General features: G+C 37.1%; 1 protein-coding gene across 5 annotated transcripts in view; it reads left to right on the forward strand.

The window, feature by feature from the left end:
• tfec (transcription factor EC) overlaps positions 1-25,355 on the forward strand; it is a 50,222-nt gene that overhangs the window by 731 nt on the left and 24,136 nt on the right. For 4 of the 5 annotated variants that reach the window (XM_004560851.4, XM_023153330.3, XM_076875931.1 and 1 more), the window contains exon 2: positions 9,004-9,233. In XM_004560851.4, coding sequence (XP_004560908.4) covers positions 9,027-9,233 — 207 coding nt within the window. In that variant the 5' untranslated portion in view covers positions 9,004-9,026. Of the gene's footprint in view, positions 1-9,003; positions 9,234-20,736; positions 20,874-25,355 lie in introns of those variants that run through there. The other variant, XM_076875932.1, reaches the window with a different exon arrangement.

The following is a 25,355-nucleotide window of genomic DNA, read 5'->3' on the forward strand; positions in this document are numbered from 1 at the left end:
TTGTCTGGGTGCCGCTTTTAGAAATCAGAATGACACAGCGGGAAAAGTTCCTCATGGGGGACTTCCTCGTTTTCAGTCATCTGATATTATTTACAATATTTTAAGAAAAACTTCTCTAATCTTGCATCACGGGAATGTTGTTTTTGGAGTGCGTGTGCAGCGTGGGGGCTTGGGGAAGAGAAAAAAACAGCGTGGAGAGACTGAGCGGTGTGGCAAAGAGTGGGGATGTGTGTAAAAGACTAATGGGACAGTGAGTCACAATGAAGATCAGTGGTAGAGCAGTATGATGAACAGAAATGATCATAAAAGGTATAATTACGAGATTGCATCCAGTTATGTTTGGGGGCTTTTAGCTGTTATTAAAAGGTCAATGACAGAATTCAGTATGGCTTTTAATCAAAAATATGAGAAGGTGAAAGAAATTGTGTCAGTGGTGTGTGCAGGGGTGCAGTGTGCAGCACCACAGATGTGTGCAGCGCTGCAATTCCAGTCTATCTTCAAAGGGTGGAGTGCAAATATGGAGTAGCGTGCAGCTTTGTGGAAGTGGTACTTTGACATGACTGACTGCACTCATTGCCCTCCATATGTTTTGCAATTTTGAGAAATCATTCTTCTCTGAGTCATGACTTGTCAGTAATGACATTTGAAAACTGACACTCATTCTGCCTTTCAAATATTCTAGGATTTGTTTCTTCTGTTTGTGGGGGCAAAACAGTTTCAAGAAGGAAATAAAAGTTGGGGTTTTTTGTTCTTTCTTTTTAAAGCTTCTGAAGTGAGTAAGTGAGAGCACCACAGCACCACCTTGTGGATAATATGAAAATGACAATTTGGTCTGTTTCACCTCCTCAGAAGCACATATTTGTTTACACATGGTTGTTAAGACTTTGTGAAAAAATATAATCTCGGCTTTGAGAAACAACAAAAATAAGAATAAGAAACCTGGAAGACCAAGCCCAGTATCATGTGGCTTCAAGTAGTAGGTTCTAGGTGCCATTTCTGCAGGCGGTAGACAGATGTATGTAAGAAATGATGGGCTAATGGGGTAATGTGCTGGAAGAATGTAAACATTGTCTGCTCTGAGGACTGACTTCAAAGTGAGCCTGTGGCAACCTCCTCTCAGCTGTGGCCCTTGACCGATGAAAAGGGAAGGTGAATGCTCATCCACTCTCAACAGCTTCTTCCTGAATCCGCTCTTTGATGTCACTAAATGGATCTGATTGACACATACAGAACCTCTCTGTTTCCCATCTCTGGAGAGGGGTTGTTTTCGGCAATGCACGAGCATGCTTTAGCATGTGTTTCATCCCCTTTTCTGTTGTTGTTCCTTCATCAGAATTATCATTTTCATCTTTTAGCATTCAGTTTAGCAAGCGTTAGAGAAGAGAAAGTGCTTTAGTTTTAAAAATGTATACTTTTAACTGGAGATCTCATAATTAACGCACATCCTGGCAGTTATTTTGCAGACACATAACAACCACAGGGATGAGTTTGCACAAGTATCAACTTCATGATTCTGTGGTTAAGGGTTAGCCCCAGGTGAGTGTTGTTTTGGTTTATTTATGTGACAAAAATTCCCAGCAGTTTCATATTTGTTAGACAATAAAAGCCGATTCCCCTTTTTCTTTTTCACAAAACCTAATCTGTTTCATAACTATTATAAAATGTACCCACAGAACAACCGTCAAGTCTCTCCGTTGACCTTGCATTGACCCCTCTGGTTTTAAGTTTATTTTAGTTAAATTGATTTCGCTATCATCATTTTTGAGCTTCTATATGTCACGTTGTCAGCTAGTGGGACTAATACAGACAAGCATATCTGGGGCTTCTTAACATGTGGCAAACAGTTTTCAGTCACAATTTTGTTTAGGCCTCAAAGATCATATTATATGAGATTAGCTAAATGTAATGTTATTATCATCATCTGAGAGACATGCTGTGAGGTTTAATGAATTCTCGGAGCTTAATGTTTTATAGGTGGACCTCATCACCCAGTGCAGCTTATTAATTTTTTTCTTTAATGGAATGAAAACAGAATCATAATAAAGTGACATTGGAATAAATATTGTTGCATGGATCTCAAAACCCTATTTAAGTGACTGCAATCTAACCCAAAATTTGATGACCAGTTAAAACGCACAGGTTTGTAATACCTCGGCTCTTCAGACAAACTGAAAGCCCTCTGTAATAATGACCTCCTACGAGCGGTGTGTGTTTGCTGGCACGATCGGTGATAGAGGCTTGATCTGCAGTGTGTCTGAGCTCTTCATCATTATCTTGGTTCAGTGATTCATGTCTTGGGCACAGAGAACAAAACTCTTGTGGAGGCCTTGTTCCTGACGCAGTGGGATGCTGGGAGTGACAATAAGAGAGAATTAGGGGTGGAAAAAGCAAGTAAATAGGTTCCTAAATACATGGCAGCCCAGTGACAAAGCCCACTGTGGATAAGACGGCGAGCGAGAGAGAGGCAGAAGGTGGGGAGAGAAGCCTTGATGAAAATAAGTAGCGAAGCTCAAAGGGAGGCAAGGCTTGAGCGGATTGGAGGTGATGATGAGTGAAGAGCTGCACAAAGTAGTACATCTATGGGATAGGTTTTAATGAGGCAGACGTCCGTGTGTGTGTGTATGTGTGTGTATGTTTTCTCATCTGTGACACAGACACTCAGAAAATCCTCAGCAATGATACTCCTAACTTCCTGCCTCAACATGGGTGGGTAAAGGTTTGTGTGTGCAACATGGACACAGAGACAGTTATGATTTAAAATAGATTATTTGATTATCGGGGTCATGATCAAAGTAGTCAATTAATAACGTAGACTGAATATAAAAGATGGACAAGGGTTTCAACTTTTAGAACAGTTCCTACCTGAGCATCTTCAAGTTGTATCATTTTTTATGGTACAAAGTTTGAACATATAATGAGTGCTGTCATATTTTAGCTTGGAAACAATCTGATATTAGCTTCAAATATCAGATTGTCTTCAGGAAAAACATCTTAAAACTATTAAAGATAAAAGCCAGAAGCTTTCACTGGTCTTTCTTACCATTAATCGGGATCTAACATTTGAGACCGAGCCATCAATGTAATGTCAGATTACTGGCTTGTTAAAATATGAAAAAAAAAAGTCCCCCATTCCTTCAAAGTCTCGTATTTGATCACACATTAATGAAAAACGTCAAATTGCAAAAGACAACTAGTGACGATATCTGAATGGGATGTAGTTGAATTACACAATGCTGAAAAATGTAGGATGTAGAATACTTTTTAACGGAAATTCTTAGTCACAAAAATGAAGAAAATGCTATTTGCATGTAATTCTCATGCTTAGATAGGATTGTGCAAATATCAGAAGCCGTACCAGAAAAACGAAAATATCAGAACATAGTCTATCCCAAATAGAAGAACATTATGGAATCTTTATTTTTTAAGACCTACTCTACCTACCTATAATCTTGAGACCAACTGCCCCGAGAAAGTCTGATAAATCAGAGTAAAATATACTGAGAGGACAAAAAAAATTATATATTTAACAAAATTATCTTCTCAGTTATAACTAGAATAGTTAACACAGTGTGTGGAAAAAGGCCTTAAAGTGGGCAGACTGACCCTTTCCCCCAAAATGTATGTGATATATGAAGGAAAAATTTCACAACAACCATTATGAAAGTTTTCTAACATAAAATTTTTTATGTAAATTGGAGATGGTTGAGCTTGGTTTGGTTGATAGATGGAATGACTGTAGAAAAAGGTCATGCATTAAATATGCATTCTTTATAATTTCCCCTGCGTAAAAAACAAGTCCACTTTCAGTATATCAAATTCTCTGTGGAAACTACCTCGCTCATAGACTAGAAGCTTTCTCCAATACAGTGTGATGTATGTTTTGTAAATTTAGGAAAAAAAAGATTGTAAAGGAGTGCTTAACTGGACACACTGCGAATGGTAAGACAGTGCCGTTAATGGGAAGGAGGATCTGTATGTAGGAAATGAAACACTGTTGAACCATGTGTGAAATAAATAAAGAAATGAAATGAAATGAAAGAATGTCGAGTGTACTTGGTTTCTCTCCTCACTCTGAGGGTGAGTCCACAAACTAATGATAGCATCACAATGGCTATGGCCATCTTTTATATACAGACTGTGTTTGATTACTAAAACTCTGATGCAGTTCAATTCAGTTCAAGTTAGTTTTTCAAACGGTGCAGTTCACATCAACAGTCAAGGTGCTTTATACTACAAATCCCTTCAATATTGGAGGGAAAACCCCAACAATTCAGCAATTCCCTATGAGCAAGGCCTTGGCTAAAGTGGTAAGGATAAAACTCCCTTTTGACAGGAAGCAACCACAGACACAGCCCAGGTTCAGGAAGTGGCAGCCATCTGTGGATGGACTGGAAGGGCATAGCAGGAGAGCACAAAAACATAACTAAATTTGTCAAGATCAAGATAAAAACTAGTCACTCATGACAGATAAAAAGGTCATCTATCATCTACAGAGAATGGCACCAGGCCTGTAACCTAATGAAAAGAGATGTAACCCCTGTAGTGCTGCTGCTTGTTGTTTTTCAGTGACCCCCGTGGCTTAGTTTAACTGTAGTCGGTGTCTTCAGAGCAGCAGGAGACCTTTAATACTGGTGTTAGTTCTCAGTTGCAACAAAAGCAAATCAAAAGGCTCAATTAGGGGTAACACTTGTTAAACAAGCAAGGGGTCATAAGATGGTGGTCTCATGAGATCAGGACATCACAGTCACACTGTTTAGAGTGTTGCATGGTCATTCAACGTGTAACTTTTAATGAGCCATGTTAACTAGGGTAACGTAATTAAAGAGACTGAGCGAACACAGGATGCTATGTGGTTGCGTTTTGTCTTAGAAATCTCAGATTAAGGTAAATGAATAAAAAGGAAAATGAATGAATAAGGTAAATTCATTCAAATAATCCATGTTGGTCTATAATAGTGCAAGAATGAGACGCAACCTGGATTCAAAGGAAGGAAGACAAAAAACACATTCAGGCTGTGCTTTTAAAATATACATTTTTAAAAGAAATCAATTAAATAATTATCGTCCCTTTCTCCAACTGATTCATTCTATTGTAATGTAAGGGGAATATTAGAGTAAATGATAAAATGGTTATTACAGGCACAAACTGTACCCCTGTTGATATGACATGCATCTAGCCACATATGACTGTAGTAACTGTATGGCAATTTAAAGGCAGCTGCAGTTTCTCACACACAGTGCTTTCACACATTTGGGAAAAAGTTGGGCTGTTGTGTAAAATATAAATAAAAACAAGATTGCAAATCTCATATACCCAGATTTTATTCACAATATAACATAGAAAAACTGTTTAAACTGAGAAAATGTATCACTTAAAGAAAAACATGTTGAATTTGATTGCAGAATCACATTTTTAAAAATTTGACACAGCTTTTTGGAGATTGTTTTTTCAAGAAATAGTAATATTTCACAGTATAAACATTTGATACATGTTCTGTTGCAAATTATGGATTTATGAGATTTGCAGATGTTGCATTTTTTGAATCTACATTTTACACAGCATTCCAATATTTTGGGATTTGGTTTTATAATGTCTTGAAACTGTGAAAACTGGCATTAAACATTCACTTAAGAAGACAGGCAGTGATACTGTGTTTCACTTCCAGCCATCCATTTGATCTAAATGTGCACTTTATGAATTAGTAATGGAGTAGGGATAACTGGGTGACAAAAGGTTTGTTGAGTGGCATTGCCATCCCCACAAAACACTTAGTTAATTGTTAATTAAGAAAGATGCCTTGCTCATGGCCTAACAGAGAGGCCCACAAACCACAGACAAAGACTCACACTAAACCCACACAAACAAACCACTTGTTCCAGATGACCATTTTTGCAGGAATGCAGCTAGGTGGACAAAACCCTTTCTCTACATTTACAAAAACCTGTTTTCTCATGGCAGGCCTACGTCATCTACACGGTTTTACACGGTGCATAGAAGTGCCTGGCAGATTCTGCGATGTTGGCTTCAGAATAAAAGGCAATTAAGCACTGTTTGCACTGTGCTTAGACAGCCATATGCCTAGCTAATTAACCTCCCACATAATAAGGAGGGAAGGAAGAAGACACTGCAAGATTATAATCGCGCACATCCTTCGAGTCTCTCACCCTTCCCCCTCTTTGTGTTCAATCAGTTCTGCTTGCTGTTCTGCTGTAATAAATGCTCTCTTATTTTGCATGTATTCTGTGTTACTACTCCTCTATGACAGCTAATTTGCACTCAGATATTGTAATTTTGATATGAAGTGCTTACTTACCTCCACATTTGCACCCTTGCTTGGCTCCCCCTCAGGATCATCGGCTATTGTCGACTTCTCCCCATCTAACCTACTTCTGGGCTCGTCTCCCCAGTCTGCTTCCGCGAGGACCAATCACCTTTATTTTAGAGTGGAACATTTTAATTCCTTTCATGTCACCAGTGATTCTCCATGTTAGACATCTTCTTGAATCTTTTGAAGGCAAAAAATAAAAATAACTCCAAGAAAGTGAGATTTCTTTTCCCAACCAGTTAAAACATAGTTTCAGACTTTTTAAGCACAGTACTCTGTAAAAGTCTTGAATAACCCCTCTTTTATCTATATTTTACTTTCTAGGAGTCAGACTTTCTTATAATAATTTTAAAGTGGTTTTGAGAAATAGTTCATTTCCAGTCCGACCATTTTTAGGGGAATGGTCAAGCCACTTAGCACTGTCCCGTGAATCATTCAAGCATAAAAAGGCCGCTCACTCAAGTGATGAGCCAGTGTTGTGTCAACACAAAACAGACAACTTAGCAAAGAACTGTATCACACTGTATCTTTATTCATTTTGTTACCAGCAGCCTGTCTCAAAAACACATAATTTCTTCCAATTTCTTTAGTTGAAATGCCAAGGATTACACAGTTGACAGGCATAAAACAGCATTTTTGCACCAACAAGGTAATTCACAAACAGCTATTAGCTGAGAACTTGGCATATCTCAGCATGGTGGGAAATGTGTCTTTAAAAAATCTGAGGAAATTGAACAAGTGGAGGACAAAAGATGAAGTGTCAGTCCCATAAAACAACTGACAGCTGATGAACTAAATCTGAAAGTCATGTCTTTAAGAAATTGGGGGGAAAAAAATCCAATAAAGACCTGACACAGGTCCCAAGAGATGCATCTGGCTTTCTGTTTGTCCAACTATTGTTAACTGAAGCTTCATTAGAAGTGGTCCCTGTGGAAAGGTGGCTGTGAAGAAGACATTCTTAAGGAGAAAATTCTTAGGTTTTCCAAATTAAACAAGAACTGCACTGGACACTTGTGGCAAGAGGGCTATCTGTAAAACACACTGGAGACTCTCTCATGGTTTGGGACTGCATTTCAGCCTGCAGCATTGGAGATCTTGTCAAAACTGATGGAATCACGAACTCATCAGCATTAGATTTTGATCCACAGTGCAATACAGTCTGGAAAGGATTTGATTGGCAAAAACTTCATTTTTCAGCATTTTTTTTTACTGCCAATCCAGTAAAAGCATACCTGGATAGAAATTGACTATCAGTCGTGGATTGGCCTCCCTAAAACCCAGACCTCAGCATTATTGAAGCTGTGTGTGGAACTTCTTAGCAGCGAAGAGACCAAAAGGTAAGAAGGTCTTTAAATGTCCTTCAAGAAGCCTGGAGAAGCATTCCTGAACACTCCGTAAAGAAATGAGAAGAAAGTTAAAGTGCCTAAGAGAGTTCAGGCTGTGTTGAAGAATAAATGTGGTCACAGCAAATATTGACGTGTAAAACTGTTTTTGTCTTGTATACTGTATTTGCATATACGTTTGCGTGTTTTGATAAACTGCTACATGTGTTTCCATCTTCCTAGCAAAATATAAAGAAATGAAGAGGTGCACAGTAATGTATTAAGTGATAAATAGAGTTAAGTTAGAAAAATCAAATGTGTTTGCCCCTGTCTGGCACTGCTAATAGATCTTTAATGTCTTGGTTTCCAGCAAGTAAAATAATAAATATAATAATAAAAGAAAATACAATAGGCCTGCTATTTGCCTAATAGGCCCCTTGCCATTTCAATGGCTGATAATATTAACAATTAAATATAAAAGGCTGGTTGACATAAATGTTTTATTCCAATCAAACTTGCTTTTGATTTTATACATCAACTGATTCTGCTTAGGCCACAGCCTCAGAGATGCTTTCATCTGGGGCATGCTGCTTGTTGTTATTTCAGTCGTACAAGTAATCACGTTTGCTTGTCTATTCACTCGTTAATGGAAATACTAAACGTTTTATGGAATTAAACCTTTAGTAAATTAAATGTGGAGCCATTTAGTCATTTCACAAATAAACTCAAGTAAGTTACTATTGTTCCTGAACTCAATACATTTGAGGGAATCCTGTAAGTGGATGCAATCAAGTTCTCAAATCTGATGGGAGACAGCAAGGCTCCCAGACAGAAACAAACAAAAAAAGACACTAAGGAAGTAGTAGTATTAGCAGTTGTAGTAGTAAAGTTAGTGACCTTTTTGCATAACCACTTATGTGAATGAGGCAAGTGAATTGTGAAGGACAGCTGTTCTGCTAAATGCCTAAAGTCTCCTACAAGTTGTTTCCACGTGATAGATACATCCCACTGTGACTGATGTGTGCTAATGTAGTTGGAAATTATTCCTCTAATGTCTTTAGGGAAAACGCCCTACTTTCAAGATTAACAGCATGTTAGACTTTGGTAACTAATCAGCTGGAGTCTATAGCTGTCTAAAAAAAACCCTGCTGATTTAGTAACGAATATAAACTCATGCAAACACAGGCCCCAAATCCAACAGTGCAGCCACTTTCTGCCCTCTTGCTTCCCTTTCTTTAACAAGATATTTGCTGAGAAATTCAAGTATAAATCATGATTTAATAAGGATAATGTAACAATTTCATTACAAGAATTGGTTAATTTGCTGACTAATTGTTATTTCCTTTTTTTCCTTAGATCCAGTTTTGGGTTGTTCGAAAATGTTCCAGTCGCGCTCCAGTCCAGACAACCAGTGCATGATTAGTGGACAGGGTTTATATGATTCTGAGCCACATCCACATTGGCCTCAGTTCTGCCCCTCTCATCCCAGTGGCGCCATCCGTAATGCTCGCTCCCAGTGTCCCTATGGTGAAGTCTACACCAGGCCACCAGCTCCATTTTGGAGGCAGTCCAAAAACATGTGGAAGGTAGGTTATGAGTTATGAGGTTATGAGATCATCAAATACCACTGAAACATTATTAAATATGATAAATACAACTGACTGAAAGAAGAGATTTGTGGCGCTTTGCTGAACAGATATCAAGGACTGTCAATAAAATACAGAGAATTATTTGAAAAAGGTGATGTGGCAGAGTTTAATTAATTTCAACTCAGTGCTGTGCCACTGAAACGACTTGCTAATGAGAGTGAATGTTATTGATTGTAATATGGCGGAGTTTTACCTTCATGACCAGAACCTACAATGTACACTAGCAACCAATGATAGGCATGATCGGTATCTGTTAGCAATCAGAATCCCGTTATATGGGGTTTAGGTACAGATATCAGAAGGAAATACAAAAATACAAATGAGTACAATCAATGAAAAAAAATCACAATTATATTCACAATAGAACATTAATCTCAAATGTTTAAACTTAGGAATGTCCCATAAAAATTTATTTTGAATTTGATGTCAAAAATCATCTCTAAAAAAAGTCGGGATGGAGTAAATAAACAGTTAGAAAAGCCAAAAGAACATTTTGGAACTCATTAGGTTGATGCGAGCGTCTTAGTAGGTTCACTAATTTGTAAAAAACTGTGTCTACAATTTGTCGAATAATTTAAGATGAATTTTCTTAACTTAGAATTTAAAGACTTTGATGATCTCATCATATAACATACCTAATATTGTCAAAAGATTCTGAGAATCTGGAGAAATCTCTGTGTGCAGACAATTGGTAAATAAAATCAAAATAAGATGCTTCATGATCTTTGGGCCCTCAAGCAGCACTTCATTAAAAACAGGCATGATTCTATCACGGAAATCACTGCGTGAACTCAGTTCCCCGTGACATCCAGAAATAAAGGTTAAAGCTTTACCATGCAGAGAAGACGTATGACAGAGTTTTAGTGGCGTTTCTGTGCCCACTGAAATGCATTAGCGGCATTCCTTATCTTCTCTGGGCCAAAGCTCATTTCAAATGGATGGAGGTAAATGGCTTAAATGCTTTGTGTTCAGACAAATCAGTTTTTGGAATTTGTTTTTGGAAATCATGGCTACCATGTCCTCTGGACTCAAGAGGCCCTGTCCCAACTTTTAAAGATGTGATGCTGCCATCAAATTCAAAATTAATTAAATTAATTAAATTTATCTATCTATCTATGGTATCTGCCATATCCTTGTTTGTTTTGGGGTTTTTTGGTGCATTCCTCTCCCTTTGTTTTTCTCTGTCACTTTACATTACATTACACTAATGGTGAGGAAATAAAACTGTGACCTGAGCATAAACAATTAACACCTGTAGCTAAAAAGACTAACAATGTGTGTTTTTTCTTATTCACACACTGTGCTAATAGCCCATATATCACCACAGGTATTTAATTACTGAACTGTCAGGTTAAAAAAAATGTTGTCACATGTATAATTACGAAGCTCTATGTAATGCATCAACTGACATAAATATAGAATGCAATCAGGTCGTAAACACAGAGGGGACTCTCCTGGTGAACCTCCTCTTGCCTGCCACATGTAAATACCAATGAAACGTTACTCTCTTTTCATCAAAGCTATTTAGAGGCCTTTGAAAAGGTCAACAAAACTGTGTCTCACAGTAAAGGTGACTGTGGAAGAAATGCTCATTTGTTGGATATTTTTTTTTACTGTTAATAATCTTTTCTTAGTATTTGCTAATAAGATCTAATATATATATATATATATATAATATATAATATATACTAGCCTATTTGTGGCTGTTGTTCACACATGGCAAGAACCATTTGAATGATCCAAGTTTTAGGGGTCACTTCCTTGATATTTTGTCTCTGGATATTGTTGCCAGATTGTCCAAGGAACTCCAAAAACCACACACACAATGTGCTGACAGCTCACTGAGCCATAACTGGCTTCTGCAATTACTGTATGCCACTGAAAGTATGCATAATTTGGGTATTCATATCATGTACTGTTGCATATGTGTGTATTTTCTTAGATTGCACAAAGATTGCATGCGTCGTCTAGGACCATTTATTTTCCTGCTTTGCTTTGATGCAAAAAGTAAGGCTGAATTTTGGATGTTTGGGATGTGTTAGGGGGGTATTGTGAAAAGAGTCAAATGACTCCCAGATCGGCTGGAGTCGTCTCTTGGCTTTGGGGAGGTAAGTTCTGCAAGGGATGCATGAATCAGACTTTTAGAGGAGGAGGAACGGAAAACATCAGATGGATGACTAGTAGACTTCAAAGCATTGTTGGAGCATGTTTTTCACTTCAGTGGGAGGCCTTTCATGTGCTAAAGTTTCTCTGATGTGTGATGTGTGTGTTTGTGTACATGCACAAATACTTGCGGGTGTTTGTGAGTTGATGTCTGCCTCAAGGTAAAAGCTAGCCCTTTCACTAGTGGCTAGGTAGAGTCAGGTAACTTCCTTCTCCTAATTAAAATAACTACTTAGTTGAGTCTATCTATCTATCTATCTATCTATCTATCTATCTATCTATCTATCTATCTATCTATCTATCTATCTATCTATCTATCTATCTATCTATCTATCTATCTATCTATCTATCTATCTATATAAATGTATATTGTTAATTAGGCAAATACCAAACTGAATTAATGTTTTTTACTTACACACTGAATTTCTCTCTACACTAATTATATTGGCATTAAAACTCTATATAATTTCAGTCAAATAGCTAGCCCATATTGTCTACTGCAAGTGAATCTCACTATACAACCAACAACACAAACATTGTTTGTCTAATATTCACAGCAGGGCATTTGAGTCAGTGAGGAAACACAAAAAAACCTTCAGTGTGTTGCTGGGTGTGTAATGATTTAATGCAGCAGTCCCCAACCCCGGGGCCTCGGACCAGTATCGGTCCGTGAGTCGTTTGGTACCGGGCCGCGAGAGTTGAGGCTCGGGTGTGAAATGTATGGTTTTCAGGGTTTTCAGCGTTATTTTGTTATCGTTTTTATCGTTAACTCGGTTTTCCTTGGTCTTTTCACGTGTGTTATGAATAAATCTTCTTTTTTTCGGTACCCATACTGGTTTTATTTTGTTGTATTTATCCGCGACACCTTAAAGGCCGGTCCGTGAAAATATTGTTGGGCATAAACCGGTCTGTGGCGCAAAAAAGGTTGGGGACCGCTGAATTAATGGATAAAATTAAATGAAGACTCCTCAATTTGCAAACGTTGCAGATTTCTAAATCAGATCGATTCCACACTGGAAAAGTATTTCTTGTTCCACCTAGAAGGTCAGCTACAACTCCACTACACCTAGCAGACCATCAGTGATTATGGGCTCTAAATCCCAGTCACACAGGCTGAGAGATTATTTGGTAACCAGAAAATATAATGAAAATATAGGTGAAGTGTAGGTATGGAAAAAGTGTTATTCTTTGACCAGTGGTAAGTGGTTACTGAAGGTTACTGCCAGCTGCCTCAGCCATGTCTAGAAACCGGTCAGTAAACCATTGCTAAAAAAGAGTTAATATGGAAAAATGTGTATCCTCCAACTGGTTGGTGAGTGGTTGCTGGAGGTTGACATACAGCGCTGCAACAAAACCTCCTTGTGATTGCTTTGGTCCCTAGCAGTTGCTCCTAGTTTGTATAAAGGACAAAGACTTATTTGCAAACATTGGCCTAAAACTGGCTTAGCAGTAGTGAAACTGAAATGTGTGACACAAACTGGAAGTAGAGACCCTTTGCCTTCAATGCATAAGTTGCACCTTTTGAAATGTGTTGGTTTTAAGGTAACGTTTCCTTTGAAGGTGAATGTTCTTCATTTCTGGTTTGTGCTGCACTTTTATAAGTTTCACTACCGCTCCATGATTCCTTCGTGAGTATATACAGACAATTCACTTTCTTCCATGCAAAACAAAGGCAGAATGTGGCAATCTGCTTGTGACCGAAGCAATCACAAGGAGGTTTTTAGTGCAACGCTGTCTTTGTGACTGAATGAAATGAAACGAACTAACAAAGCATTTAAGGTAGAAAAGAAATAAGGACTTAGTTAAGATTGAAGTGAGGGCTGAAAGGAGAAGAATCAGAAGAAGAAAGATAGAAAAAATGTATCAGGGCAACAAGGACATTAACAGGCCAAAGCATGAGAGAGCAGCAGTGATGGGTGTAGACCACCCATCTGGACTGGCTCAGCGCCTGGGCTGGCCCGGGTTAGCCCACAGGACTGGATGTATGCATGAGTGAAGAAACAGAGGTCCTATGCAATAATTCAAAGAGATGAATCAAGGCATCGGAAATATTAAACATATAAATGAAAACAGACATATTTCCTGCATTGACTCTGTGAACCTGGAATAACCGAGAGTCCCTTAAACTAGAATTAAACTTCACAACTATGAAATAAAATAATAGTAAGCATGTAGTTGAATCATCTTTCAGTTAGCAGGCATAAAAGAAAGAAAAAATTGTGTATTTTTTGCACTGGGGGAAAGAAAAGTAACAGTTTATTTTACCATTTCTGTCATTTTTGTACACCATAAAATGGTTCATTAAAGAGTCATGTACATAATTAGAACACATTTTCTGTTTATGATGTGAGTATAGACTTCGAATTCATCATTTAAAAGTTGTTACGTTGAGTCAAACACAGGCTGAGGGTAAAGACTAAAGTTTTATATGTGCATTTCCTGATTAGATCTGTGCATAAAAATTCTAATTATCAAATATCAACTAATTCAGGCTTTTTTATGGCCAGACCAATTGTGCAGCTTTTTGGGTTCTTCATTATGCTCAACAGAGTCAGATTTACACAGTATACTGTAAATAAAATTAGCTATTCAAATAAAGCCTCGGTTTTAAATCCTGTTTTCTCTAAGACAGTTATCCTCACAGAGACAACAGTTTCCTTGTCTCTCATATTTAAATCAGTCCGTCCAAAGCAGGACTACACACAGGTAAAGTACTGTAATTTTATCTTTTTTTTGTACATTTCATGACCGCAAATACTAAACTGAAATTGGATTTTCTACTCACTAACAAAGCTATGAGTGAAAGGGAGAAGTTCTCCTTACACCCAAACTGAGACACACAGTTTAATGACAATGAAAAAAAACTGTCAAAATTTTAAATATGTAACAGTGATGCTATTACAACGCTAGCACAGAGTCAATATTAAAACTTTCCTTGTAATTACAAACCTGGTTTAATGCATACTCACAGATACAGATGAGCTCAAATTGACATATAATTATTTTTATAAACCAAAATAGAATATAGTTGTTGTTTCTTTCAAATTGCTTATGAGTAAAAGTATTTTTTCTTCTTCTTTTTTCTGCATTATTTAGTGATGAAATTGCTATCTTTGTGATATTTTTCCCACAGAGGTATTTTCCCTGACCCTTTCTGATATAAAAGAGCTCTAAGACACTAATAGGATTAGACAAGAATGACCCTCTAAATGCTTCACATTCATTTCTTCAGTGTTTCACACTGAAAATAACTAACTAACTCCAGCTTGTGCAACACACACACACACACACACACACACACACACACACACACACACACACACACACACACACACACACACACACACACACACACACCACCACCACCACCACCTGTCCAGCTTGCCCCTGATCTCCTCCTGCACCAACTGTTCTTACAACACCACAGATCAAGCCATTCATTAGACTGTCCCAATAATTGACACAAAGAAGAAAGCACAGACCACTTCTGGTTAAAACATATCATAATCCCTCTAGGTGGGGTGGGAGGGGAGTTTTAAGGCCACCAAGAAAGCTATTCATAGCATCCAGAAACATGTAGAGACCTCCGGGAAAGACATTATGAGGTGTTGGTTGAGACTTGGTATGACACCCCTGGGAAGAATGGTGATTAAAAATGAAGAGGATCAACTGCACTTTAAGACTTTTACAACCTGTTATTAGGTGTTAAAATACCGACTAATGTGTTAATGATGCTGCAAGAATACTAGCAAGTACGTGAAGATGTTGCACTTGAGGAGAAATGTCTTGTGCTCCCTGTAAATCTGTGCCAGCAAACCTGTAAGCATTCCAGTGTCGACAACCCAAAGTTCAAAGGGCAGAATGACAAGAGCTTCAAGAAAAATTCAACATTTTTGAAAATTATTTGTTTTGTTCACAACTTTTTTCAATTTTAAAGTTTTAAATTGTGAATTTACTTTAGCAATCTTGATCTTTATCTAGTGGTTTTAGTTTGATTGTAGGTTTTGAAGTGCTGTGAGTTACTCACTAATTTATTTCATTAATCAAACCCATTGAGTCTGCATGCATAATCATATTGATTTACATATCTGTTTCACACAAAGATTAAAAAATATAATTTAATTCAAAATTTTTTCTTTAAGCCTCACATATTTGAACGGTTTGTGTTGAAGTGATTAGGTATTGTGTGAATCAAGCAGTAAAGTGATCAGTGACATGGTAAAAAGCCACTGTTTTCAGTGTATTAAGAGACAGTAACTGCTAGTAATTATCTTAAGAGCATGAACCACATCAAGCCATTTTCTCCCCTGTGCCACTCTTATCTATCTCCATTTCTTTACTTTTATGGTGTTGTTTCCCGTGACAATGAGTGGGTTCATGTCCTCTGGCAGTCTCTGTGACTGCAGTCCTTCAGGCATTTCTGACCTAATGAAGTGAATTTGTGAATTGAAGCCTAAGCTAGATTTTTTTTTGATTAGTATATGTTCATATAACTTTCTAACAACTAATTGTAATTGTTGTTCCATTAGAATAATATGATACCAATATTGTCATAAAGTGAAAAAGTCCCTTTTGATAGGGCTGAGTACTTTGGCTAACACTCTGTAATTATTTGGGATATGAAGAGACTTATTTATGTAATTTTGAACACCCAAGATGTTTAGCATTATTTGTTGATATGAGTTTGAGCTCTTTAAAAGCATTTTAAAATGTTGTAAATGAGTGGCAGGTCTGGACATTCCTGGTGTGATACTGGAAAGTCCAGGGAAGGAAGGAAGGAAGGATAGATAGATGGATGGATAGATGGATGGATGGATGGATGGATGGATGGATGGATGGATGTTCAACATAACTGAAAACATTAACATGTAATCTTTAATCAGATCTAAAAATAAAATAGGGAATGTCTGGGTTTATAATAGAATAAGACTTCTCAGCATATTTTTAAAATGATCAAAGTTCTAAATCAACGTAATTACATTCAGTAATGTAATGTTCAGTGTAAAAGATTTAAACAGAGCAATGCTTAATGCTTAATCTATTATTGGCTACTTCTGATGTAGAATTGGAACTCTCAAGAAACTATTTTTGTAATCATATCTATAACATTACTTCATATTTCAAGCTTTCAAAACATAAAGGTTATCATAGCAGCATCCAACAGGATTGAACTGCAACATACTAAAATAACCTCAAAAAATTTATCTGCGGTGAGAAAATTCAGTAGGAAACCATTGGACATGTGAAATTTAAAATTTACTTGTGACGTTTCTTCTGAGCTTTAGTCAGTTTTACATTATTGATCAATGTTTACATCTTACAATAAAGAATGTTCCCAAGCTTCAGTCATCATTTCCATGTGCTTTCTTCTTGTTTCTAGGAATTCAGATGACTCTATAGGCTTTCATAAAAACTGGAAAACAATTTCAAATAACTTTTTTTAAGTATAAACAGAAAGACTTAATGGTATATTTGGTATATAAAAGTACAGTTCTTAATTCTTATGATCTCATTTAAATTAATGGAATCATAATTGTTACATGAATAATGTTCTCTATACCTGCAACCACTGGGTCCACGTATGCCCTCTTTTATCACTGGGCTGCACTTCCTCTAATACTGATGCCATCCTAGTTGAAACCTAAGTACCTAATACAGCCATTCATCCAACCATTCAACTCTGGGCATCAGTGGGGCCCCCACATAGTCTATAACCTTTATAAGATTAATGCAATGGATTGAGCAGGTGTCTGCCAAAATTCCATTCCCATTTAAACCTTCCAGCCCATACCCACAGCCTAATCCTATTAGGCCCAATTGAGTGAAGTCCACAGTCTTTTTCAGTTAAACTAAGTTCATGCACTAATAGGATTCAAAAGGGGGCAAAAAAGGTACAACGAAGAGAGCAGCAGTGTTAGTGTGTGGCTGGGGAAGTGGACAGTATTGGGACCAGTAGGGGCTTCCTGCTGAGTTTGGGGATATGTGGGAGCGAGGAAACAAGCCAGAGGTCTCCCTCAAGGTGGACAAGCAAGAACAGCTGGCGTCTCTCTCTTGCATGTTTGTGTATGTATGCGCTCCATGGATAATAAATGGTGTGATTTATAAGTGAACAGTTTAATTGATGAAAGATGATTGGAGGAAGATTATCACATTTATCTGCATGTATGTGATCTGTATATATACATACATGATTTAACTACTTGCTGCTCATTGCTGCAAGCTGTAATAGATCAATGTTCTGCCAAGTGAAAAGGGAAATGAAGACAAAATATGTGGTTTAGAGAATGTGATAAATTTATCTTAATCTTTCAAACATTCATCTGAATGTCAGCACATGAAGTGGATTTTGTAGTGAGACATATTACATTATGTTTCATAATGCATGTCACAAGGGCCATGTTATTTTCTTTTCAACAAATAAATCACTGTAATATAAGGGACACAGATGCAGACAACAAACAAGACAAAAGGGTACATAACATTCATATAAAATAAAATAAAATAAACCAAAAAATTGCGTTTAGCATCACAATTAGAATTTCACTTGTACCAAAAACTTCCTGGTAAGAATGAAATCCCAAGATGCAATCTAAATTGAGGGGTCCTCAAGTCAAAAGACAGTAGGAAACACCACTCTTGGCCTTAAACAATCAAAAACTTTGTCACCTCATTGATTCCTTTCTATTTTGGGTTTGTAGCTACAACATATTATCAAGACCCTTTGTTAACCGCCCCCTCTGTCCTTTTGTGCCTGCCAAAAGACAAGATGAGCACTTGTGATAGGCAAAGCAGCACATACTCACGCACACCAAATTAAGGAGGTCAGAAGAGGACACAGTGTTTAGCCAATGGTATCAGTGACACAGATATACCCTGAGGATTTATCCTTTCAGGACGGACCATAGCCAGAGGTGCTAAATGGGATTCCCTTTGAAGAAAACAAATCCAAAAGGACTTGAGAGACAAAAGGTTAGCACAGGATTTCATTCATCTTACATAGTCTCATGTCTTGAAAAACAAACAAGGAACAAAGACTCTGAAGAGATACTTGACATTAACTGCAAGTACTAAAGCTTATTTAACGTAGGCTTTTAAAGTAATAGCACTGAGTTAATAGAATAATAACTGTTTTATTATTACAACCCTGTTTCCCCCAAAACGTTGAATGCTGTTTAAAATGTCAGTCAAAAATGGAATACAATGATTTGTGAATCTGGGACATATATATAAATTTGTGATACAAAAACACTGCATCCTCAGTTCAGATGAATAGAAGTAGAACTTGCCAGACAGATAATTAAACCATTATATGCTGTCTATTCTTATAATGGTGTTAAAGAGGGGCCATGTTACCTAACCTGATTACATCTTTCCTTTGCTTCTTCATTTGCTTTACCTTTGTTACCGTTTTTTATCCTTAGTTGTCAAAAAGTCTTTATTTTCGGGATGCTTCCATCCATATAATGAAAATACAGAAACAAGGGTAACACAAGAGAATAGAGTGATATTTCTACAGGACTGTATGCAATCCTGTGAAGGGCACATTTCAGTAGTTTGTAGAACCACTTTTAGCAGCAACACTTTGAAGTGCTTCACATTATTTTGGTTCACTATTCTTTACAAGTTGTTTCAGTTCATTAGGTTTTGCAGATTTTCATTTATAACAGTTGTCTTCAGGTCCTGGCACAGCATTTTAATCAGAATGAAGTCTGGGATTGGGTGTAGCAATGACTGCAAATAAGTTTAAACACCTTGAGTCTTTGTTCATTTCAGCCATTCTGTTGCATGATGCAATTTCAGCCAAACTTTTGTTGTCAGATAAATGGCCCAATATAGGACTCTAGAATACTTTGAATACAGAGGAGTGCATTTTCAACTCATTGAATACTAGGTGCCCAGGTCCCGTGGCTGCTTTTGGTTGATATGCTGTGTCTGGATTTCTCTGAATGTGGCCCTGTGCATTATGACCAAACATCTCCACCTGTGTTCTAGACACTGTTTCTGATTGCACTGTTATGAGCTTTCATGCTAACTGGGGTCTGTAGAGTCTCTACATACTGTTATAAATTAAGTCTATGTAGGTTCTCAGTCTTCCAGGTGAAGGTAGTCTAAGATTTTATAAATTGTGTATAAACCAACAAGACCTATTCCTGTGATTTGCTCAATATTATAGTTCCATATTAGTTCAGTGGTCAGCTAGTAAGCTTAGCTTAGCCTAAAAAATAGAAACATGGGGGAAAATGAGCCTTGTTTTCTTTAGAATAGAGCTATTTTTTTTAGCTTACTAATTCTATTGTTATGGAAGATTGCGTGTTTATCTACTATTAATCTGGTGATTCAGTTATGAAAGTGGCATTATTAATCATGTCATCTCATTCTTGGCAAGAACACTAGATCTACACTTAACAAATGTGCACTTAAAAGAGCACAAAACTTTTCCTTTTATGTGTTATAATGGGTTAATACATCAGAATGGTGCTCTTCTTGTGAGTAGATTGTGTGACACATTTTGTAGTGTAGATCTGCTGAGTGTATAATTCAATTATGAGTCAGATTTTATCCTTAGAAGACCCTAATTGTCCAGCTCAAATGCCATCATTGCCAAAATATTATGTACTGGTTTGAGTGTGTGTGTACGTGTATGTGTGTGTGAGAGAGAGATAAGAGTCCAGTGATGTAGACTAAACTACGAAAAGGCAGGAGGGAGGGAGAAAGAGTAATATAGCTGAGTACAATGATGGAACAGAGAGTAGGAGGGAAAAAAAATCAAAGAATTGGAATAATTGGCATAATTCAAGGTGGCTGGGCACAGTCAGGGGGAGTGTCAGTGTTGGGCGAATCTTTTGCCATCCTCAAAGAGAGACAGTCTGCACAATTAGCCAGTCGAACTCTGACCCCGCTCAGAATAATTAATGAATAACAGAGAGGATAAAGACAAAAGGCGCAGAGCGGTCTGGTTGAGTGGTGAGCGAGGGTAATACATCAAAGAATGCCGTTAATTGGCCCTGTGGCTTTCATTCTTTGCCCTATTTCTTTCAATTCATTGACTCAAAATAATGGGTTCAGGTTCATTATCAACAGGTTGTAAGCCCTGGGAGTGCCAAAATTCAACTGGAGAGTCAGGGGTGTGTGAGTGAGCGTGCATATGCTTGCCAGTCCATGTGTACAAAAACGTGTGTAATGGCTTAGATTTTTGCCTGCCCCCCCTCCAAGTCTTGACAACATCAATTCCACACAGGAAAACTAAGAGTTGTACAGGCAGGTTGAGAGCAAAGAGCAATAGACTGCACTTTTTAACTTAATTTTTTTATTTTTAAATAGTTGTGCAAGAACGTAGACATACAACTTTTACTGTTTATGTTTGTGAGTCCTACAAGTCCTGTAGCGATGCTGGAATATAACTGGTACGGACAGGTAAGTGAAGCTGACGCACCAATCCCTGCATTGATGCTTTCAAAAGTATACTGATGTAAACCTCTGCTGATGTATCTGCGTGAGTCTGCAAAGCTTTCAGAATTGCTAATGTTGAATTACTATACTGCTGTGCATTGACTGCTTACATTGTTTAACAATGTTAAACGCCATTTATTGTTTAACATTCAGACTGTAGACAATCAGACCAAGTCTACCCTCGTTCTATACTACATGCTCAATAAAATCAAAGCAATTATTTGGACTCTTACTCTATACATTTACATAACTTCATATCACTAACTTTAAAATAATATAATTGTATTGTGTGACTGCTTAAATGCTTAGCATAAAGAACAGCCTGGTTTCACATAGCACAAAAAAAGAACTTGATGACTCTATTAAATGTTAAATAAAATGAAGTTTGTACAGGGCATAGTTAGAGTAAATAATGTGCATTTAAATGGCATCAGACTCCGTCAAATTCTGTTTAAATTAACAAGGCCGACAGTATTACCTCATCAGTGACATAGCAAAACACTGCAGACTCATTAAAAGATAATCTCCTTAAAGGAGCTTAACTTTACTTCTGTTTCATTCACTTGTTATGAACACTATTTGTTGTCACAGCAACTATGAGGGCTACAGTAGTGTTGCCCCTGGCTTTAGTGGTCGCTAATATTCACAAATCCCGACTAGCTTTCTTTGAAGTGATGTAAACACGTGCAAGGTAGAATTACGTTATAGTAAAAAACACAGTAAATAGGAAAAATAGATTTGTTTAAATTTTTGATTTTGGACAATAAAGCATGTTGACAATAAGTAATTCAATTTGTTTCTTTAGTAGTTACATGCTGTTCTATGTCATAATGTCACAGGAACTGTTTAGCACACTTCGTTATCTGTTAAGTCAGTGTAAGTATTTTCATCATAGTACTAAACAACGTAATTGTACTTCACAGATTTTCTGATGTGTTTAATGAATATCATTAATTGATATTGTTAATCATTAAATGAGAGAATTTCCTGGGTTTTTAAAAAATGTATCTTTGTCATTTTTTTTCTGACAAACTTCATTTTATTTACACATGTCAAAACCAGCTAGTGTGGCTTTGGGCTGAAAACCCTTCTTGAAATATTGTGCTTGCATACATAACCAAAGGAGATGTGAAGGAGCAAAGGATAACAGGAGAGTTACTTCAATTGCCAGAACTTTGTCTGTTCACAACACGTGATTTTGTTGGAAAACATAGCTGCGTGTTACACACCGTGAAATACTTCTGCCATCCTCTTAGCTATTGCAGAACGGTCTTTTCCCCTCTTTTAGTCTTTTAACTGTGAAACCAAAGATTTCCCATACCTGGGTAAGCCATGTCAAGCAATTAATACCCTGAAAAACGCCTTTTAAGTGAGTCTTTTGGTCTGTGGACCTCCCAATTGTGAAAAGACTGGTGTCGTGTCTTGTTATCCTCGCACAAGCGCATTCTCCGCCAGCACATCTGATAATTACCATAAGTTGAGATGGAAAGAGAAACATACTTTCAGGGTCCTATAAAATATAAAATAGCCAAAGATTTGTGGAAGAAAGTTATATTTTCTAAAACATTCTGGGATAATATGAGGCATATGGCTGTTTAAACAGACAAAGATGAAGCTAAAATGCTCCAGAAAATGTTTAGCTATAATTATACGTATACAAAGTTTTTATTTCACACGTTAAAACATGCATAACCACCAGCAAGATCCTTTAATCCATCATTTCTTTGTACTGTGCACCTTTCTACATGACCAGTTTGAATTATGTTGCTCATACTGTATATAAAGATATGAAAAGGATTATATATGATTATAAATTATGTAAAACAGCAACGGTTCATGGTCATTTCTGGTTCACTGACATCGCAAACGTTTCACACACAGAAGCAGAAAATTGTAAAGCACCAATCATTTTGGTTCACACACAGAGTAATACCATGGAGTAGAGTAAATGCAACAACACATGCTTGAACACAGACAATGGAAGCATGCAGAAATGAGCAAGTAGTATTCAGGGAGTGTCAGCAGGGTTTTGAGGAAGAAATAAATAAACCGCCCATCCCTTACAACATTATAATTACAAAAATGAGTGAAAATGTGTTTATGCTTAGTTACTGAATGTAAGTATAAGAACTGGTGTTGGACATCCAACAGTTAAAATAAAATACAGCAAGTTAATATTCATTTCAATGACAAGAAAGTTTGGTTTTAAGCATTTTTAACTTTGTATTTGGATTTTTTTAAATATAAAAATTCTGTAAAAATGTCTGAGAAGGATCTTTAAGAGTAAAACAACACGCTCTAACTGCATTCTACAATTAATAATAAATGAAGGCTTCCTGATATTGAGGTGGGAGCTTTGGGAAGATATTTGGGAATATAAAGCACAGGATTGGTCAATAGGGAATTGTTGCATTTCCCTTTGAAAGACATCTTTGGCAGCTATAACACTTGGTTAAGGCTTGGACCAAAATCTGGTCTTCTACATGTAACTCATATCCCTGACACTACTGCACTAACACCCCAAACTTCACCCCCAAACCTTAATGTGTGGTGCAGATTCCCTCTACTCCTGGCACTAAATGTTGAAAATGGATGTCAATTGCAAGCAGACAATCTTTGGTATTCTGATAACCCTTTGGTATTCTAGTCTGTTATAGAAAAACAAATAAAAGCGCCAGTTTACTTTTAAAATATGGCGAAGACGCAAGAAAGATTAACAAATGCCATTATGAACATCGATGTGATGTGCAGCAGCTCATTTTGTTGGTAACAGAAATCAAAACATTCATGTTAAATTTAAGGTTTAAAACTGGTGAACCTGTAGTTGATTTGAACTTTATTTTGAGCGGCAGGGGAGTGCATCGTAGCCTACAATGAAAAAGTTGGCACTGGCAGAAATTCTGTAACACACTTGGAACTGGCAGTACCCAAATGATGAAATAAATAATAATAAATTGAACTCAGGCAAAGCTAATTACACAATTTACCCCAGACTAGGAGTTGGAGTGGTGGGAGAGTGTGGCTCGCAGTGTAGCATGATCCAGTAGTATCTACGCAAGAAGGATATTTAAAAAGAAAAGAAAAGAGAAAGCCTGCTTTTGAAGTCTTGAGAAAAAAATACTTTCATTTTGGTCAGTGCGCATATATGGAAACACATTATGTTATGTAGGAAGGTGATGTGATATGATCTAAATGCAGATCAGCGTCTGATCAGAGCTGCATCCTGCTTGTGATTGCTTTTCACTTCACAGCAGCTCGCTCGTTCAAACAGCAAAAGCACAAAGATAGCCAGACGGAGCAAACAAACAGCTCTTTGTCCACAGCTCCACTATATATTATTAGTTCGGGTAAGGTCAAAGCTGATTTAATTTTCTGCTTAGTTCTCATTAAACAGCTATTGCATTATTTAATTTCCCACAATCAAGTTAAGGAAGAAGAGTAGGGGTTGACTAATTAATATATGTCCACCAAAAGCTTTTGAACAGTAGATTACAAATTTAGCCCACAAAGCTTTATACTAGTTAGGAACAGTACGATCCTCTTTTTGATGCCATATTAAGCTTTAAAGGTCAGCACTATATTAAAATATTGAAATATTTCCGATTCTGATTTTCTGGCCAAAGACTTTAGTTCATCAAAAGTTTTTGAATGTTTATGAGGACTTAGAATAAACACTCATCAAACCCTGATGGCCTGTCCTGTTTACCCTGTGGGATACAGTGGAAGTTACTAAGTGATATATGTAAAGATTTTTGAGTATCCCAACTAATTAAAAAAATGTGGCAAATATAAACATGAACTATAAATTGCTCCTGAGAATGAATGAACAGAGAAGCACTGGAGAAATGGTTTAAATACTTAAATAAACAGTAAGTTAAAAGGGATCTTTCCAAGGTGGAAAGACTTGGAAAGACTCCATACTCCTGCGACAGCTAGTTAGATAACTGGTTAAAAAAACTGATTGATGATAAGTTAAAAACACAGATGAAATAACTTAAAATAACAGATAAATGGGATAAACAGCTTGCTAAATTAACGAACAATTCTGTAATGCATGCTGAAGTCTGCAACCAATGCACTACAGTCCACCTGAAGGGCACTACTATATAAAAACTAATAGATAGATGTCTGAAATAGTAAGCTGAAATGAAAAGTAGCTCACAGAATAAATTAAACGCTTGAAAGAGTGTTTAAACAAATTGCTAAATGTGGGGTGCAGGTAACTGGTCCAATTGAATCCATGATTTTGCCCCAAAAAAACCAATATATCAGAGGGGACAGTGGTCAGCGCTGTTACCTCACAGTAAGAAGGTCCTGGATTTGAATCCACCACCTGGTTAGGGCCTTTCTGTGTGGCATGTTCTCCCCAAGCCTGTATGGGTTCTATCCAGGTACTCCAGCTTACTCCCACAAAGATGCTTCTTCCAGCTGCTCCCTTATTTACAA

The sequence above is a fragment of the Maylandia zebra genome, linkage group LG17, assembly GCF_041146795.1.
Source record: "Maylandia zebra isolate NMK-2024a linkage group LG17, Mzebra_GT3a, whole genome shotgun sequence".
NCBI lineage: Eukaryota > Metazoa > Chordata > Actinopteri > Cichliformes > Cichlidae > Maylandia > Maylandia zebra.